The sequence below is a fragment of the Pyrgilauda ruficollis genome, unplaced genomic scaffold (genome assembly GCF_017590135.1).
Source record: "Pyrgilauda ruficollis isolate IOZ18807 unplaced genomic scaffold, ASM1759013v1 scaffold90, whole genome shotgun sequence".
Taxonomy (NCBI): domain Eukaryota; kingdom Metazoa; phylum Chordata; class Aves; order Passeriformes; family Passeridae; genus Pyrgilauda; species Pyrgilauda ruficollis.
Window position 1 is genome coordinate 278449 of NW_024531044.1, and position 18208 is coordinate 296656.

The 18208-nt window shown below is 38.4% G+C and overlaps 1 protein-coding gene across 1 annotated transcript; it reads right to left on the reverse strand.

Annotated features, from left to right (window-relative positions):
• Positions 1-1554: 1554 nt before the first annotated feature.
• On the reverse strand, positions 1555-17259 carry GEN1 (GEN1 Holliday junction 5' flap endonuclease). The gene is made up of 13 exons (XM_041489190.1): positions 17099-17259; positions 15451-15637; positions 13941-14117; positions 11276-11386; positions 9250-9323; positions 8672-8763; positions 7690-7837; positions 7534-7570; positions 7352-7432; positions 6621-6751; positions 3875-3936; positions 3205-3348; positions 1555-2993 (listed from the first exon to the last, which is right to left on the reverse strand). The coding sequence occupies exons 1-13, from the start codon at positions 17257-17259 to the stop codon at positions 1555-1557; spliced, it is 2844 nt and encodes a 947-aa protein (XP_041345124.1).
• Between the last annotated feature and the right edge of the window lie 949 nt (positions 17260-18208).

Consider the following 18208-nt stretch of genomic DNA (forward strand, 5'->3'; position numbering starts at 1 on the left):
AAGAAAAAAAAAAAATCATACATAACCAAAACCAGTGTTTTTCCACAAAAAGAACTCCCATTCAGATCTCTCCATTACTGACCGCTGCATAAGGAAAGCTTCCCTGCCCATGGCACAGGGGTTGGAATCAGCTGTTTTTAAGGTTCCCTCCAACCCAAACCATTCTGTCAGGCTATCAATCTCCTCCTTTAAAACTGCCAGATGACTCTTACTCTCCTTCACAACACTGTTCTTCCAGCTACCTTCTCACATCAGCTGGGCACTTAAGAGGCCCCAGAAGACAAAGACCATCTTCAAAACTGAAAATAAATTCCCAATATTTTTGATTTTATCATTTCCAGAATACATCTCTCATTTGGAAAATCAATTATGAATAAAACTTTTCCATCTTCCCAGAGAGTAAACTAAGAAAGTACCATTTTGTCTAATTGCAGATTGTATTAGCTATAGGCTACCTGTATTCCTTAAACACATCTGGAATTCAGCTTCCAAACTTGGTCCTTGACCAAGATGAAGAACTGACATTTTCACTAAGGCACAGATATTCTAAATTTCTCTTGTTACCAATATGTCTTGGCAAGAATTGTCTTCCTTCTGACTGGTGCACAGAAAAAGTTACAAACACCTAATACAGACAAGGAGGCATTCCTCCAACAGGCAACTGTTGAGAACTTTTTTTGGTGTATGAACAGCGATTGCTTCTGTAATAAAGAGGTAGGAAGAGCACCTTCAAAACTGTAATTGTACTCATGTTTCCCCTTTTAAAAAATGCTCAAACATGATATTATTCAAAGAATTTGCAATATGATAACTAGATTTTCTGTAACTTTCACTCTATTATGAATGGAAGTGAATTTTAAATGAGATTTCAACCTTCTTTAAAAAAAATGCCCTAATTAAATTTAATTAAATTAGTCATCAAATCTCCATAAATATTAGATGTGACAGCTACAACACCAGAATATCCTTACATGGCTTATTCCACTCTTTGGAAGAGGTGCACCCACAAAGAACAGCTTATTATGGGGCACAGCAGACATAAATTTAGCTACCCTGTGAGGTACATCTGCTGTGTGTCTCTATCTGGTCCTTCAGAGATGGTCAATACAACCAGAAACACAGGATTTCAAAACCCATTTCAAAACTTGCAAAATTAAATTAGTGGAGGAGAATGGAGAATTTCAGTTTAAAAATGTTGCATCACTTTGTCTTATTAGGAAAATCCAACAGCACTGAAGGCACTGTTTTCTAGTAAGTGTTTTTGTAAGCAAGACTAATAGCTGTACACAAAATCTGCATAACTGATTGGGAAAAAAACCCCTTTTTCTTAAATAAATCTCCCTCATCCTTGCATACTGTATCCAGTTCAGAATGTAAACACACACAGAATGACTGGTACTTGCCTACAATCAACTGTTTGGCACTTTTGTTAACATTTTAGTTTCAAACTTCAGCTCCAGTGCCAGCACTTCCTATTCATTAAAACTGTGTCCACGTAAGACTGATAGCGCATACTGCAGAAACTTTGATAAAGAACTCTTCAAGAACTGACAATTAATTGCTATCATTATCTATTTTATGGAGAACTGAATTGATTTTGATTCTTCCTTTCAGTCTTTCAGACAGAGGAAGGGGACTGTCTGCCCACGCAGAAGTCAGAATAGCATTTCTGTCTTGCTGTGTGGGATCAGAACCCAATCTTCCAATTGGTCGTTCTGGACTTTGGGAACAATTAACTTCTTCTATGGAGGATGGTTTTGGAGCTTCTTGCACTGAGAAACTGTTAACAGCTTTCTTTAAATCAGTCATTTTCTTCTTCCCCGTAATTGTAAGGACTGAGTCACTCTTTGTCCTTTTGCTAGAAACAATGCTATTTTTCTTTGTAAAACATTTTTTAAACTTGCCAGGGTTCAGTTGCCTTTTCTGCTGCTCATAAACCAGGATTTTATCCACGTGCCCATCATCACTGTCTTCACTAGAAGAGCATCTGTTCTGACAGACACTCTTCTTAAAAGAAGCTTTCCAAGTAGTTTTAATACAAGTTTCTTTAATGTGACAGCCAGTTGCATCTGCTGGCTTTTGAGACACTGGCAGCATTTCACACCCAGGATGAAACGTCTCTGGTGTTTGACCCCTGCAGGCGAGAGATGCTGAACCACTTCTGGAAGGGTCTTTTTGCACCATTTCAGCCAGGATGTCAGCTTTTTTGTATGCATCTTGATAGATATGTACGCTGGATTCACTAGCAGAGTTTTCTGATAGAACATTTTTATTTTCCTGCACTAGGTTATTTAACTGACATGAAGAAGAGACATGATTTCTATCAGGATTCAATGTTTCTTTTGTTTGTTTAAAACAATTCAAAGACTCCAGTTGCACTGCATCTTCAGACAAAGGCTGTGATGGAATGGGAGCCTTCTTAAGTATTCGCTCGCTTAAAGACCACTCCTGAAGTTGTCCCATAGCATCATTTGAGAACACATCGTCTTCACTGTCAGAATGCATATCAGACTGTGTAACATCAGAATATTCTGAGCTATTTCTTACTGTTTCATGACTTAGTGGATGTGAGTATTTTATGCAGGTGGTTAAGTCAGCTGCTGGGTCATGGTCATCACCTCCATGGGCTGGTGCAGTGCTGAAGGAGGTTCCTTTCCCATCAGTACGGCTCAGTTGCAGACCAGCTGGTACAAAGGAAGAGGATGATATCCCTGAATATTTAGTGCATTGTGAGGGCACAGATGAGTCAGCAAGAGCAGCTGCTGATGCTGACACATGAACTGTTGTTATGCAGGAAGCTGAAGGCAATGCTACATCTTTTGATCCAGTACTTCTCAGCTGTGTCTGATCTTCTGGGGTTGTTTTTGTATCTGACATGGAGTGTTGCACAGAAAGAATTCTGTTTGTAGGCTTTAAATTAATTTGAGACAGAAGATTGGTAATTTCATCATAAGAATTTGGTAATTCCTTTTCTTCTGATCTGTCTTTCTTTTCTGAAAAGAAAAATAATAAAAAGTGCACTTTGAATGGCATATAAATCACAGTTCATATTTCTTAGTGCAGAAGTACAGAATAGAAAGAATAAAGCACAGTCGCCTCATCTTGCTTTAGCATTGTATTGTTCAAGAGTGGAAGAAATGTTTTCTGCTTTTTTGCATTCTGGCAAGACACATGGATTCATAAAAAATAAGCTTCTGGACTTACTTTTCTGTTTCTTCTGAAGAATGTCTGGCTTTTCCACTTGATAGAGGGCAACAACATCAGGATAAGCAGCCTGAAACAAAGACTCTTCTTCTACTGTGACTACAAACAACTCCACAGGCTCATCTTCTGGATCAACATAATGTTCTGAAAAAATAATGAATGTACTTTTGATATGAATGACATGTCAAAGTAGGGAATGAAAAACCAAAGAGCAAAGAAGGTACATAAAAAGTCAATAGTATGATATTTGACGTTTATCTACAAGTAAAGTATTTTTCTTCCTGCCAGTCTCCTGGCAGAAATGGTCACACTATAGGGAGGAGTCTGGCAGCACAGAAAAGTTTCTAGCTAGTAAATAGTGACAGCCTTAGGTACATAGTGAAATAAGGTATGAAATACACAGTTTAGGTCTTATTTACAAGTACCAGAAAAAGTTGAAGACTGAGTCCCTTGCTTTCTAGGTAAATTTGTTTTCTTTAAAGCATTGCTTTTTCTTTCAGGGTACATGAAATTTGATGCACATTTCCTGTTATTTCCACAGAACAGTTTCCAATCTCCCCCACATTCTATTGCCTTAGAGTGTTGCCAAACTCTTGTCCTCTTTAAAGCTTGATTTTGTCTTTTTCTATGGACTGTTTTGTTCCATAATGTACATAGAAACCAGACCCACCTGGTTTTTGCCATTCAATTTCAAAACAAGGAATTCCATTTTTAACACGTGTCTTAACAATCCTGTAAGAAGAGGAAGTCCATTAAATGACTTAAATCTAGACTTAATTCTAAAAATATTTCAATATTCTAATTTGGAATGATTCAGAGAAAAAAAAATCTCATAAAATTGAAATTACTACATCTTTTAAAAAAATACACTACCTCTGTATACAGTAAAATTTGTAGTATAGATTTGACCACTGAAACATTTTTATTTGACACTCAGAAGAGCATTCACACAAAATAAAAAAGCTTTTCTGTAAGATACAAATATAATGCAGGCTCCTACAAACATCAGCTGAAAGGCATGTCCTGTCTGACCAACCTGATCTCCTTCTTCGACAGGGTGACCCACTTAGGAGATGAGAGCAAGGTTGTAGATGTTGTCTGCCTAGACTTCAGTAAAACCTTTGATGCCATTTCCTAGCTTTCTCCTAGGGAAACTGGCTTCTCATGGCTGGGATAGGTGCACTGGGTTAAAAATGGTTTAGATGGTCAAGCTCAGAGAGGGGTGGTGAGTGGAGTTACATCCAGCTGGCGGTCAGTCACTGCTGGGGCTCCCCAGGGCTCACTACTGGGGCCAGCCCTGTTTAATGTCTCTATCAGTGACCTGGATGAGGGGATCAAGTGCACTCTCAGTCAGTTCACAGACAACACCAAGTTGGGCAGGAGCGCTGACCTGCTGGAGGGCAGGAAGGCTCTGCAGAGGAACCTGGACAGGCTGGACTGATGCTGAGGCCAGTGGTGTGAGGTTCAACAAGGCCAAGTGCTGGGTCCTGCCCTTGGGTCACAACAACCCCTGCAGTGCTACAGGCTGGGGAAGAGTGGCTGGAAACAGAACAAGAGCAAAAGGATCTGGGAGCGTTGGTCAACAGCAGTTCAACATGAGCCACAGTGTGCCCAGGTAGGCAAGGCCAATGGCATCCTGGCCTGGATCAGTAACAGAGTGGTCAGCAGGACCAGGACAGTGATGATCCACCTGCACTGGGCACTGGTGCGGCCACACCTCAAATCCTGTGTCTATTTCTGGGCCCCTCACCACAAGGGGTCATACTGGATGTGCTGGAGCATGTCCAGAGAAGGGCAGTGGAGCTGATGAAGGAGCTGGAAAGGAAAGGAAATGGCCTCAAGCTGTACCAGGGGAAGACTACATTGGATATTAGAAACAATTTCTTCATGGAAAGGGTTGTCAAGCATTGGAACAAAGTGCCCAGAGAAGTTGTTAAGCCACCATCCCTGGAGATACCTAATTTAAAAGATGTGTAGATGCGGAACTGAGGGACACAGTTTAGTGGTGGACTTGTCAGTGTCAGGTTAATGGTTGGACTTCTCCAAACCAAATGATTCTATGATTTTAAGATTCTAATGCCAGAGAAGGCTGTTGACAGTAATTTTCTGAATGACCAGACAGGGTCATTTATATCTTTTGTATGAGAACATGAGGAGAGACACAACTTGAACTGAGCAGGGACAGTCAGGCACTGAGATTTTTCTAAAAAGACTATCTACACCCCAGTTTAGTAGCTTCCTATGCATGAAGAGTAGGGTCATGCTGATCCTGCTGAACCATTTTTAAACACTTGCTAACAAAAGAAATCTTCCAGAGCACGCACCATCTCTCTTTTAAACTTCTGAAACTCCAGAATGTGTTATAAACAGAGAATGTTAATGAATTCATTCATAAAGGTAAATGCTGGTAATTTATCTTGCCAACCTATTTAAAAAGCATTCTCCAACCAGTCTCCCCAATCTTTTGAAAGATAACACTGAATAGATCAGCATCTCTATAAGTACTAATTCAAGACTATGACACATCAACTCAGAAGTGATACTATCACTGATATTGACTGTCCTCCTGTGCCCCAAAATTCATGTCTAAAAACCCTGACTAGCATGGAAAAATTACTAAACTTCTTCCAATAAAAGAATCGGGGAGGCAGGGAGAATTTGGGCTTCATTTGGGAAAAGAAACCATCAGATAAAGTTAAAATAAGTCGCAATTCCCTTCACAAAGTGAAGTTCAGATTTGCCAACAGACACTGCAGATTCTAGAAGTTGACTTAAGTTTAAGAAGAGATTAGATCATTAAGAAAAAAAAATTACATTGAGGGCTGACAGAATAAGAAAATGTTCATTCCGGCTCAGTACATTCCTAAGTAATAGAAATCTGGATGGTGGAAAAGTATTCTGGGAGAAAGTAATTACATGCTTATCTTGCTTTTTCTTCCTTGCATGTCCATTTTTAGTAACTGTATACTTGGCCATTCTTACATTTCTAGATGTAGCAGTCCTGAATGAAAAGTAGTGTTGACACATAATACAGTGACAGCTGGTAGGTCTGATAAGCAATCTGAGACTCTGACTAAATTTCCAGATGCTAATTTCTAAGCCTGAACTCTTATTTTGAGACACAGAATTCAATTAAATGTATGCTGTGTACCTGAGCAGAGGACTGAGGCAGATCCAAGGAAAAGGAACAAAAAGCAAGCATAGGAGAACACAAGCACTGCCAGTCAGAATGAGACTGCTCTACATATTACTTTGTGCAGCAGTAGTAGAATTGGTGCACTGATCTGAATTTTTACCTCTATTCAAAACAAGCACAAAGCTTGAAACACAGATGGAAGAAAACCGTATTTCCTTTTTTCCAGAAAAAAACCCAGCAGAAGTAAACATATTAAGTTGAAGAAATCAAGCTACATTACCTTATTGCCTGCAGTTGTTTTGAGTCAATGTATCCAGATTTTCTCTGGATCATATCATAACGTGTCAAAAGTGCTAACAGCTTCTTACAAGCATAATGTTTGGTCCATTCCATCTTCTCTGAAGCAAATAGCTGTTTGTATAAAAAAAAAATCCCAAACTTTAAAACATTCTTTATTCTATTAGATGTCATGCTTAGATAGTTATGTAGTTGGGACACTGGGCTAAATACTTAAAATATCTAGAGTATTTTATATATTGGTGTAATGCCCAACAACATCTCACTGCCAAGGGAGGGAACAGGCGTCCCTAGCAGGGCACATTCATCAGCTGTCAGTGACAAGCCAAGGAACAGTTGTGTGGGGGCAGCAGCAGGGATAAGACAGTTGTTAAACACCTTGTCAGGTTCACACCAGCTCTACCAGGAGCTGTGAAAGTTACAGATTTCACATGTGGGACAATGAATATGGATCTTCATTAAAGCCACACTGTTCAACTGTGATCTACTCTAGTATCCATAATTCTTACACTGTCATCAAACCCCAAAAATGAAACTGATTTCTTCCCAAGTCTTCAATTTTAGGCTTTCAAAACAGTGAGGTGTATTAAGATGTTGTAGCAAGATTCTTTAGTTCTTATTTCAAGTAAAATTACCAATGAAGATCACCATTATCACTTCCTTAGTAATAAATAAAAGACTATAAAGCTGAATATTCAATATTTTCTTACATACCTGAAAGGACAATAAATTTGGCCTTCGACATTCCTTTATGTTGATCGATTTATTCTTGTTTACAAGAAACTCTTGGATAACCTTTAGATAAAACATAAAAGAAACAGTTTAAGAGAGGACAAAAAGCTGAAATTGAAACTAATTGATTAAAACAATTGATATTAAGTAGGCTTGTTTGTTACCTCAGAAAATGGAAAGCCCTCACAACTCATGGCTTTTCTGGAGGTAAAAACAAATGTGTTAAGGACTGAGGACAAATGGGAAAAAATGCAGCATCTAAATGCTCACCCTGCATGTGAATGCAGGGAAAAGCAGTTAAATTTTCAGGCCATTCCTACTTTCTGATACTGTCCTCCACTGCATTTGCTTGTTTCACTCGCTCCCACCGATGCCATGCACAGGGGCAGTGTTTGGAGTCACTGGGTTTGCAGCATCTCACACTTTCACAGAATTTACATCCATTGTGCTCGTGTTCCTTCTGAGATCCTATAGCAACAGACACAAAGTGAGGAGAAAAGGGGTTCCCAAAATCTCCAAACCTATAAAGGCAATATTACAAATACAAAGCTCAGAACACGTATGAATGTCATGTGAATGGCAACTGTAAGCAGATCTGAGTGCATTAGCTGCATTTATGAATCTATAGTAAAAACTGAAAAAGACATGCAGGCTTCCATTCTTCTGAAGACTTTTTCCCTCAACAGTTTCAGATCTTAAGCTGGAAACTTATTATCAAAAAACTACAGAAGTAATGTGTGATAACCTGGAAAACACATATAAGTAATATATTTGAATCAGGCTTTTCCTTCACCAAATGATGGACTTGAATGAGTTCACTGATCAAAGATGATACCAAAATCAAGGTCTTTGGGATTAATTTCTTCTTGAAAAAACACTGCCACATACCTCATCAATGAGACGAGATTTCGTCCTCTTGATGCAGGACCAGTTCCAGCAAATAAAGAAATAGTTGCTAGGCAGTACAGAGTATAGCATGCTGTCTTTACTGGTCATGTTAAAAAGGCAAATATCTGGGATCCCACAACAGCATTATGATAACATTCCATCTGCTGTCAACTAGTTTCACATTTGAAGAAAATTAGTCCCAAGCCTTAGAAGTGTTTATATAAGGGTATATGCACAAAGGGTATATGTTTAAGGGTACATATGTACAGTATTGAAAACATGAAGATGGAAGCTGAAAAGCATTTTTAACACTAGTAGAAAAAAACCCAAAATCCAATAAAACAAAACTCATCACTCCATAATAAAAAGTAAACAATTAGGCTAAAAGCACAGCTCAGCACTTTTCACACTGACCTGGATGATGGCACTGTGAACAATGAATTACCCTTTTAACAACCAAAGGTGGATTATCATCATACTGAAATTTTTCCTTCCACTGCTCAAACCTGAAAGGATGATGTTAAAAGGATCAAGAAATATTTTTAGCTTTCACACTTAAACCACTGAAAAAGAATTTCTTTATACTTGTCAAGCATTTATCCAAGAAACAGTTTCTCAACTTATGAAACAAGGGTTTTTACAGTACATCATGTTGGATTTCTAGCATTGACACACACATTATGATAACACAGAAAGCACTTGGTATCTCAAATCCTAATCCACAACCCAACTAAAAAGCAGCAAGTCTCAGCAGTCCCTACAACTTTCACTCCAATATATCAACTTATACCTGCTAGCTCAAGAGTTAGGAGACAGCTCATGTTTAAAACAAATAGGAGACTTGCCTAGCAAAACAATTCCTTTAGCAAGCACAAGGTAAGGAAAGTGGTAACATCCTCCGTAACTTAAAGTATTACAAACATTGTCTTGGAGCTGAAGTACATACTATTAAGTCTTTGAATAAAAAACAATTATGTAAATTTCCATTTTACCTTTGCAATAAGTTTTGACCTTGCAGAGTCTCAATTAACTTTAAAGCTTGCTCCTTCCCAACTCCTGGAACACCCTATAGTGAAATATGAAATATTATTTAATTACAAACAAAATATTCATATTCTCACAAAAACATCTTTATTACATAGTGTAGAGAAATGACAAAAAGTGATACCAGATGTTGAGAATAAATTGAGAAAAATATTTTCGACCAAGTTTAAGGGCAGAGAAGGTGATTACAGATCACAGATATAGGTTACAGCTGTATTGCCAGTGTAACACACAAGCTGTTCTTATGCTCAACAGCACCTGAGATAAAACAAGGCAAAGAAGGAAGTAGGAGGCAATAATAAACTAAAACAAGTCCAATTCAGAAAAGAGAAATTACAATGAAGTAGAGAAACACTGGCACAGGTTGCCCAGGGAAGGGGTAGATGCTCCATTCTGGAAATATTCAGGGTCAGGCTGGAATGGGGCTCCGAGTGACCCGGTTTAATTGAAGATGTCTCTCACTGCAGGAGGGTTGGACTTTGGACTAAATGAACTTCAGAGGTCCCTTCTGACCCAAACTACTGTATCAGTCTATGATTTAAAACACACACATATTGCTTTCCAGTTATTTCCATCTTCACCCTATTTTGCTAAGAATCAATACACCTGAAGATTGTATTGAGTACTTTCTACAGCACAATTACAAATAAATCTATTTTTATTCAGTTGTAATGGCACAACTGAATACCTACAACCATATAAAATAAATCTATATTTTAAACCAAGTCCTCATTGGACTACAGTCAAATATTCAAGTAAAGTCAGATATTCAGTTTCTGCAAGGAAAGGATTATTCTGATGTATTTTCAACAAAATAAGTGCAATTATAGCATGGTATTCTCATTTACCTGTTCTGCCAATCTCCTTTCCCAATGCACTCCTATAATTCAGCTTTCTTTACAAGTTTCTGTCTTCATCTACCTTGCTGAGCTGCAATAATTCAAAGGATCTATCTGGCATCACATAATTGTGACATTTTAAGGCTATGTAAGAATCTGGCATTCCAGGAACTGCTTTGGTACAATAACCACCGATTATCCACTGTTTTTTTTACTCCCTCTCTTTACACAGTAGTAACAAACTATTTAAAGATTCCTATAACAGAAACAAAATTTTTTAAAAAAATCCCAAAAACAAAAACAGTGAAAGGTTTGTTTTTTCCAGCAGTATCAGTTGTTTAAAGGATAGTTTTTTCAAGCTGGGACACAATTATTTAAGAATAACTAGATATCTGCTGCAAGCCTGAATGGGAGCAATCATTGCCTGAAGTCACTACATGATGAACTGTATGGAAATCAAGTTTCATCGCACTTCTTCTCCCTTTCAAATAGCCATTACAACAGATTCTGTTCAAAGTCTCAAAAAAGAATTCAGAGTTTACAATAAAGAACAAAAAGAAAGAAGTGAAGTAGTAATGAGTGAGACTCTCTCAATTAATTAGGTAAACTTCCAAATAGATCACTTCTAATTCTTTGTAAATCATATATTTACAGACAATGGAACAGGAATACATCCGAACTGCATCCAGAATTGCCTTTACTAATAACTACAGCCCAAAATCACCACTACAAAGTCTTCCAAAGAGCACAGACAAAGCCATTTTTTTCTCATTTTCCACAGCTCCTCTGCCAGGGATGCACTTGTATGTGACTTGTTACAAAGCATCCTCATAAATAATGGAGCTCTCACACCTTGGCTCAACGTAATCGGCATTTAAACTTTTGCCTCCACCTCCATTACAGAAAAGGTTTGGAACGAGACAAAACAGTCTTAGAGAGACTGATGTTCATAGACCATTTTAAATATCTTTAGCCTTTTACAAATAGAATTTACAGTGACTTCCTACACATCTTCTACTGGATCTCAGTAATCATGCATTGCATAAGCTTTCCCAGCATGCACATCTCCCTTGATGCACTTTGTTATTTTTCAAGACAGTGTAAGCACCAAATAAAAAATAATTATATTGCTTACCTTTGGAAGATAATCACAGCCCAGAAGAACTGCTAGCCCAATCAAAGACTCTCTGTCACAACCGAGTTTCTCTTTAATAGAGGACATTGTGTAACTGTCAAGATGTGGATCCTGCAAGAGAAATTTATTACATATTATTTCTGTTACATCTGTTACAAGGAAGGAACTGCGCTGAGTCACATTCAATTGGCATTGCTTACACCAAAAATTAATTGCCATTAAAATTTATAATCTAATGCACCGACACCACGTGAACAACTACAGTTCTGGAACTTCAAGTATGGGCATCAACTGTTGAAAGAAACTAAAATAAGCCAAGAAGTCCAGCACACAGCTGGATAACCATTTCACATGATGGGTGACGAACTGTCTCACAGGTCAGGCACAGAGTCACAGTGGATAGGGTTAAATCAAGCTGGCAACTTCTCACAAGAGGAGTTCCACAGGGCTCCTGTCCTCAGCCCACTTCTCAACAACTTCATTATCATCCTGAAGGCAATACCAAAAGGGTTAATTAAATTTCAGGATTGGAAGGAACACTAAGTAAGTTTACCAACAACACTAAATTGAGAACAGTTGTTGACTCCCTGAAGGGCAAAGTGACAAACTGGAGAGATGAGTGTTCACCAACCATATGAAGTTTAACAAGGGGAAGTGCTGGATCCTGCACCTGGCAGGGGTAGCCCTGGCTGTGTGCACAGACTGGGCAATGAGAGCCTGGAGAGCAGTGCTACAGAAAGGGACTGGGGATCCTGGCTGATGGCAAGCTGAACACGAGGCAGCAGTGCCCTGGCAGCCAGGAGGGCCATTCCTGCCCTGGGGGCATCAGGAACAGCATGGCCAGCCGGGCAAGGGAGGGGATTGAGGGGATTGTCCCGCTCTGCTCTGCACTGGAGCAGCCTCACCTCGAGTGCTGGGGGCAGTTTTGGGGTGCCACAATATTAAAACTTCATTAAGCCATTAGAGACCATCCAAAGGAGGCAACAAAGGTGGTGAAGGGCCTTGAGGGGAAGCTGTGTGAGGAGTGGCTGAAGTCACTTGGTCTGTTCAGCCTGGAGGAGACTGAGGAGGGACCAAGGGGAAGGAGAGGGGCAGACACTGATCTCTGATCTTTTCACTCTGGTGACCAGTGACAGGGCTCGAGGAAGCCGCATGAAGCTGCATCGGGGAGGTTTGGGTTGAGCATCAGGAAGATGTGTTTCACCCAAAGGGTGGTTGGGCACTGGAACAGGCTCCCCAGGGAAGTGGCCACAGCACCATGATACCCCTGACAGAGTTCAGAAAGTGTTTGGACAAGGCTCGCAGGCACGTGGTGACTCTTGGGCTGTCCTGTTCAGGGCCAGGAGTTGGACTCAATGATCCTGATGGGTCCCTTCCAACTTAGTGACTCTCGGTGTTTTTATTGTTTACTACCTGTAGAAAAAATGTGGCAAAACTAACATTTTTTAAAAAAGTGGAAAAACTAATGTTATCAAATCCTAGTGGCTGTGCCAAGTCATTTCAGGAAGTGAAGTTTTTAAAATGCTTGCAAACATTTCAATGTACTACTTAAGTAAAATAAAAAAAAAAGAATAAAAATGTTATCTAACATATCAGGCATAAGCTAAAGGAATATTTGAAAAGTAAAGGGACTCAAATACAAAATGGAATCAAGATTAAAATGGAATCAAGATTAACACTGTCCTCTTCCTCAATCACGACAAAAAAATCCCCCACAAGCCACCAAACCAAAGTGATCCATCTCGCTAGAACAGCTGCCCCTGACAGTGTGCCCCCTGCATACTCACACATTATTTTTATGCTGACCTATATATGTAACTAAGTACACCTGTAACGTTGAGCTTGCCTTCACTGTTGGTGATAAATGACAAAGAAGTTGAATGAAAGCACCAGGTCAAGGAAGAACTCAAACATTATGCCACCAAAGTAAATAATCTTCCATCAACCCTATTTTTTTTTGAGTTACTTATTTGTAGTGCACTTCTTTTGTTCTATTGATTTTCGCACATCTCCGATGTATTTTTTCAACAAGTCTTTCAGATGAACATTATAAATTACAGAAATTTGGGGTAGCCTTTCACCATTTCTGGAAAATTGTATTCTTAACAAATGAACACTTCAGTTTAAGGCCATAAATTATTTGGTTTTCTGAGTGGTCACAAAAATTGATTGTGATACAGATGTACAATCCCTACACTATTCATATTCAATTGGGACAGACAGCATTAATTGCAAGTATATGCATAATAAAATGAACCTGTGAGATGCAAGTATATGAACACTTATTAGACCCAGGAGGCTGATCACTCTCATATGACCGAAGGGTAAAATTTATAGGAAGCAATTACTTCACTCAACTTCTCCACAGTAAAGGAGGAAACAGGAAAAAAAAATTGCTATTTAGCTTTATCTGAGACACCACAGGGTACTTACTACAAGCACAGGCAATATTACCCTGTTTTCAGTAGTTTTCCTCTCACAGCCAATACAAGAATTACCAGTGAATTAAATAAAATGTTCCTGTCTTAAACATACTATTTTAAACAAACTCAACTGCTACAAGATAAGTTTAATAACATATAAGTATTTTTTCAAGTCCCTTCTTTCTATTTACATTTCTGTAAAGAGTCTATAGAAAGGGTGAGAACAGGGTGAGGTACATTACCTTAGCATTCATGGCAAAGTTCCTATAAACTGTTTGAGCTCCATACAAGAAAACATCTCCATCATTGGTAATGCAGCCATCAACAAGTCCTTTTGCATTTAGGTAGGCACACATTGCCTCTGCTTCTCCAGCTGCTTGAACCCAAGGGACACCTAAACACTCCAGCAGTTCAAGACACTAAAAGAAGGAACACAGAAGGAAAGAGGTTGAATGTTGAGCTATTAAATTCACTTATTAGCATGCATTTTCTCAGACACAAGTGCATTTAAAAACCGCTACTGTTGTTCTGCCAATGTAACACCTCATCAATGAAAGCACTACTTCAGCAAAACATAATTTCCTGTATCAGTGAAAAGCAGTTATCCACAAAGAGCTAAGTATTAATTACAGGACTTGAACACAGCATGATTAATGGCCACTCCTTCACGAAAATCTTTACACTTTAAATAGATATTTAGGATGTTTTCAGAAGAGTAGTAACAAAGGAGCATTTATCTTTGAGAAGTAATGCTGTTTACTCAAGCAGTAATGCTGAACCAGAACAGACATCTTCCAACAGATGCCAAACTTCCAAAGAATATCAAGCAGAAAAGTATAATTCTGTCATCCTAGCAAGACACACCGATATATACTTACACATTTCAGAGAAAGTATTTTATTTTAGCATTAAACATGGATTGGTATGTACAGTCTAGTGAAGCCCTGAGTGCCCATAAATTCTACTTCATAGAATTCTGAATAGACAAAAATGGTTAATGGGGTGGGAGCATATGAAGAAGTATGGATACTAACACCATAAAAGAACAGCAAAGTTAAATTTTGCAATTATGGTTGTCAATCACAACAGCACAACATGCACAGGAACATATCAATGAGAAAATTGTTCTGACGTTGTTTGTCTTCTATAATACTTAACAAATGTTGCAAGGCCTGACTTCAAAGGTGCACATTCCTTCAAACCTCAAAACATTGTTTACATTTGTTGTGTATAAAGCTGTGAGACACTGAAATATTAGGGATTAATGACTTAAACAGCTGGCCATTTGAAAAATCAACAGGTGCTGTCCTGAGGCCACGTTTGCCCCCCCAGCCGAAGAGCAGGAGAATTTTCGGGTGTGTGTTGGTGAAACCTCTGATCCAGTATGACACAGGGAATGCACACCCACCATGGGAGGATGCCAAAAAAAAACCCAGCCTTTGTTTAGCAACAAGCTGGTTTTTGAGCTGGGTGAGGCCAACAATAACCAGATCCTGTGAGGTGGGATAATGCTTTTTTTATCTTGCCAATTTCCTCCTTTACACCACTGGCTCAGGTGTAAAAGATGTAGGCACCAGTCATTCAGTGCATTCCACCCTAATCTGTCCCGAAGGAATCTCTTAAGAGCCTCAGTTACCTGGCCTTCAGGGGTGGGTTGTAGCAAAAGCTGTCAATTATTTCAAGCTCCTGTATTTAATTTGGTTACGATTTCTTTCTATTACATTAAAAATACTTCAACACTCAGTTACTCACCTCTTTTAACATGGCTTTAAATAAAGATCTCCCTGTTCCTACAGCTCCAGCTTTCTTCGAAGGCCCATAGCGCATCTCATTCCTCTTGCTCATGGTGTCTGCTTTCAGCCTGGGGGCCTCTCCCTCCATGACAAACACTAGTTTAATTCCCATTGATGTAAAGAAAGAGAACCGAAAAAATAGGTTTCTGCAATAAAGCAAAGTGTTCCAGAAACGGAACTATTTGTGAAGATTCATTTCTTCAGACATTTTCCTTATATTTTCCTGACCCTACCACTGGAAAAATCCTAGCATTGTCTTTACCTCTAATGATTTTCTCACCCAAAAACTAAACAAACCTCTGATCTATATTCCTGTCTTTGGCTGAAATTTTCATACTATGAAATTGTAGCAGCTTTACAAAATTCCCAAGAAAATACCATGTAAGGACAGAAAGGATGTTTTTCAGGTGTTAAGATGTAAGCAAACTTAAAAGGCTTAATAAAAATATATTCAATATCCAAAATCTGCCTCCAAACACATATTTATATTCATTATTTTATATCAAATATTAACCCCAAATCTATCAATACAGGTACACCTCGAGTGACTGAATGCTGTAGTATTGGACAGACTTCTAGCTACCATTACCATGTCAATTTATTATGCAAACCAGCACCACTGAGGGGTGGAGTTTTACAAGGCTGCACTAATAAATATTTGGACTACAACAGTAAAATTAACAGCAGTCATATCAAACAGCATATGCTTTAACCAGTAATTCTAGCATCAATCTTTCAAAAGTAGTAGATCAAACATTTGTAGACATCTCAGACATGGAGAGACCATTGCACTAATTTAATTTTGTACAGTTACTACTAGCAAAAAACAGTAAGCTAGTCTTTTGAGGTTAGTTCTGTTTTCACAAATGATGTAAAAAAATCAATCCATACAATAAGTTACTCAAAAATACAAACTCTCAAAAAAAAAAAAAATTCAAGTGTCTGAAAACATTTTTTTGGTAGAAATCTGTTCAACCCTTTATCTTGCTTTGGAGGTCTGGACTTCCATTCCACTGCACACAGGACACCCTACCAGACTAAAGTAATGACTTTGCTAATGCTGCCAGTTTTACAGTTAATTATCCATTTGAGTTCTTAAGTATAAAACATTTTTAGACATTATTCTCAGAAAATGCTGAGATTTTTTATTATGCTGATATTTTATATCATGCTGAATTCAACAGAAGTCACAGGAGTGTATAACACCATCTAGTAACTCAGTATTCTACACTGGTAACTAACAACAAGCACTGATGAAAATCTGTGTACGTTTTCATTATTGTTAGCACTCTTTGCAGAGAACAGTGCTTTGAAATTATGGATGTTTAGACATGCTCATTCCTTAGATAAGTCATTTAAACTAAAAATATATACATATTCCTCAAGCTTATTCAAATGCCTGAAGAATGATTTAAACATATTTAATTCAACATGGGGGTCCTACTCAGAACTAATTTCAGACCCTTTACATATGTAGCATAAGTGATAACTGAATCAAAACACCAGTCATATGAATTTCAGAGCTACTCTCAGCAGTCTATTGAATAAGTAACATATTTAAATTATACAGCTCCAAGACATTTGGCTCGAATAATTTATATGGATACCTGAGATGTGGCTTGGTAACTACTCCAACCATCTTTTTAACGGTCTGTGCTTCACAAACCCACAAACTTAAATCAACAGCAAGTGTTTTCCCTCTGAGACTGCTCATGTTGACAGGTTGTCTCACAGGCTCAAGAATTTGCCACAGGTAAGTCACTCCCATTGTTTTTGCTTCCTTGTTGTCAGAAGATAGAATTTAACTGTGGAGACCAAACAAAACAAAACAGTTTCAGGATATGACATGAAGCATTATGACTGTGAGGTTCAGAAGAGAAATATATCTGCCACTATAAGTTCTACTTTTTTGAGGCAAGAACACTTGCAAGTCCAAGTCCACTTCCAAGACTTCTAAGTGTAGTGACTCCAGTTCACAGATGGTTTATTACCAAATACCTTCTTTGGACGGAACAGCTGCATTACTATTAAGCTGAACATAAATAAAACCAAACTCAGTTAAGGAAAAGAAAAAATAAACAATGAAAAAATTATTCATTTCCAAGTCTCATGTGTCCCTTACATAAACACAATCCAAGTTTTATTAAAAAACAAACCACAGAATTCTTAAGGAAATTACTTCCTGATTTGAGGTAGGAGTCACATTAAAATTTTCTGTTAAAATAGAAGTAGCTTAAAGCTATTTGAGGAATATTTACAATGACAACAGATTTAAAATTTCCTTGCATTTCAAGATGATACAAGAGGGGTCAACACCCGGAGATTCAGAGTTGGGAAATTCAAGTTGGAGTTCAGGAAAAAAAGATGTTATTGCTGCTGTAGTTGCTCACAGATGGCATTTCTTAACATCCAGCTGCCATACTGTCCTACTTTTAATCCAGTGCTGATGGAAGCCTCTCTGAGCAGGGAATCAGCAGCGACTGGCACTGAAATTTGGGAAGAGAACTCCAATGCAGTATTAAGAAGAAGGCATTACTTTATTCTGGCCCTGGATGCCTGGGGAATAGCTCCATGCAACATGCACACCTGGCTCAGGATGGTGCACCTCTTTCTTGGCCAGGATATCCAGGATATTCATCAGAAAATTGTTCCTTTTCTGAACGTCTTACTTAGGGCACAGAGTCCAAACTCATCACTTCAGGCAATCACAGAATCCT

Excerpts from the sequence above, each read along its gene's own strand:
- GEN1 (XM_041489190.1), bottom strand. The coding sequence starts at position 17,259 with ATGGGAGTGACTTACCTGTGGCAAATTCTTGAGCCTGTGAGACAACCT. Across the intron at positions 7,838-8,671 it reads TTCACAGTGCCATCATCCAG|GATCTCAGAAGGAACACGAG; the intron begins GTCAGTGTGAAA and ends CTGTTGCTATAG. Across the intron at positions 7,433-7,533 it reads AGGGCTTTCCATTTTCTGAG|GTTATCCAAGAGTTTCTTGT; the intron begins GTAACAAACAAG and ends TTTTATCTAAAG.